The 2,016-nt window shown below is 37.5% G+C and overlaps 1 protein-coding gene across 1 annotated transcript in view; it reads right to left on the bottom strand.

The window, feature by feature from the left end:
• Positions 1-416: 416 nt before the first annotated feature.
• The window catches only part of LOC109112873 (estrogen-related receptor gamma-like), a 12,195-nt gene continuing 10,595 nt past the window's right edge, over positions 417-2,016 (bottom strand). Inside the window, exons 6-7 of the mRNA XM_042747123.1 lie at positions 1,886-2,016; positions 417-969 (exon numbers count right to left, since the gene is read on the bottom strand). The exon at positions 1,886-2,016 is cut by the window's right edge and continues 139 nt beyond it. Of these exons, the coding sequence (XP_042603057.1) occupies positions 725-969; positions 1,886-2,016 (376 nt within the window). The 3' untranslated portion in view covers positions 417-724. The remainder of the gene's footprint in view (positions 970-1,885) is intronic.

The raw sequence follows: 2,016 nt of genomic DNA, 5'->3' as shown, positions 1-2,016 counted from the left end.
TCTCCAATAATTTAACAATATTTATTCACATCCAGCACTCACTCATTAACGTTTGGGTTTGGTGTGATTTGTTTTTGAAAAAAGTATTTTGCTCACCAAGGCTGCATTTATTTGATCAAAAATACAGTAAAAATCTATAATAATGTGAAATATTATTATCATTTAAAATAACTGTTTTGTATCGGAATATATTTAAAAATGTAATTTATTCCTGTGATCAACATTGAATTTTCAGCAACACTGTATCAGTGTCACATGATCCTTAAGAAATCATTATAATATGCTGATTTGCAGCTCAAGAAACATTTCTGATTATGTTGAAAACAGATGTTCTGATAATATTTTTGTGGCAACCATAACACATTTTGGATTCTTTGATGAATAGAAAGTAAAAAAAAATGGAGATATAAATCTTATGTAGCATTATAAATGTCTTTACTGTCATTTTTGATCAATTTAATGCATCCTTGCTGAATAAAATTACTAATGTCCTAAAAACAACAACTTTTGAACAGTACTGTATATTGGATACTTCATTTTTTAGTTATCTATCATCCTCAACTATATAAAACAAACTGTATTTGTCTGAGAATATGCTGTATTATTGTTACGTGTCATGACACTGACAAGCGCCTGTTGTTTTCCCTGGATTCGTGAATAATCTTCATCCAATCGTGTGCAGAAGGGGCGTCACCTCTGTTTGACGGTCCAATCAGGTAAAGGATCAGACATTTGCCTCCAGAAGTTCCAGGAAGAGTTTGTGCATGGGGACGCGTCCGTCCTGCTTGATGCTGCAGAAGTGCCTCACAGCTTTGGCGGAGGTCTGGCGGAGGAGCGGAAGGGTCATGATGAGTTTCCCCGTCCGTCGAGGGTCTTCCCCGTGATGGACACACTCGTAATCCAGAAGAGCTTCATGGAGAGAGTCCTGCAGACCCTGAACGGCCTCCACATCCTCTATATGCATTGAGTCTGAGAGGGGGAATAAAAACATCAAGTCATTCAGGTCTCTGAATTCTGAATGCTTTTGCTGCATTTCATTCAAAAATATTGACTAAATATTGCATGTGTTAAAGTTGCTATTAGCCATTTTTGCACTGAGATTCATTTAAAAGAATAGTTCACCCAATAATGAAAATTTGCTCAACCTCACGTAATCCAAGATGTAGATGAGTTTGTTTCTTCATGGGAACAGATTTGTAGAAATGTAGAATTCCATCACTTGCTCACTAATGGATGCTCTGCAGTGAATGGGTGCCATCAGAATGAGAGTCCAAACAGCTGATAAAAACATCACAGTCATCAACACCACTCCAGTCTATCAATTAACATCTTGTGAAGTGAAAAGCTGCATCTTTGTAAGAAACAAATCCATTATAAAATCCAGCTTTTCACTTTAAGTGATGTGATGTGTGGCGACCCATACTCACACGTACACACACACAGAAGTGAACACACACACGGAGCAGTGGCCATAATTGTCTTTTAAGACATAAATACATAAACATAAACATAAATGTCTTATAAGTGCACTTATAAGACGTAACTGATGGACTGGAGGGGTGTGGATTACTTGTTGATTAATGTGATGTTTTTATCAACTGTTTGTCTCTCATTCTGACGGCACCCATTCACTGCAGAGGATCAATTTGTGAGCAAATAATGGAATGCTACATTTCTCCAAATCTGTTCCCACAAAGGAACAAACTCATCTACATCTTGGATGGCCTAAGCATGAGTAGATTTTCAGAAATTTTCATTTTTAAGTGAACTATCCCTTTTATTTATTTATTCACTTTTTAACACCATGCCAGCATCAAGGCTATTTTGAACTATTCCTTTAAATAGTCCATGCAGAAATGTTCTGTGCAAGTATCTGTATCTTTACCTGAGTTGGCGAGAGCGATGGCTTTCAGAGTGACAAACTCTTCTCTCTCCAGCCTCATGGACCTGTACCTGTGCACCAGCTGTAATATGGCCTTGTGGAGCTCCAGCAGACCTGCTGATTTGGCCTGTTCA

This window comes from Cyprinus carpio, chromosome B20, assembly GCF_018340385.1.
Source record: "Cyprinus carpio isolate SPL01 chromosome B20, ASM1834038v1, whole genome shotgun sequence".
NCBI lineage: Eukaryota > Metazoa > Chordata > Actinopteri > Cypriniformes > Cyprinidae > Cyprinus > Cyprinus carpio.
Note: the sequence above shows the minus strand (reverse complement) of the source record. Positions and strands in the feature narration are given on the sequence as shown.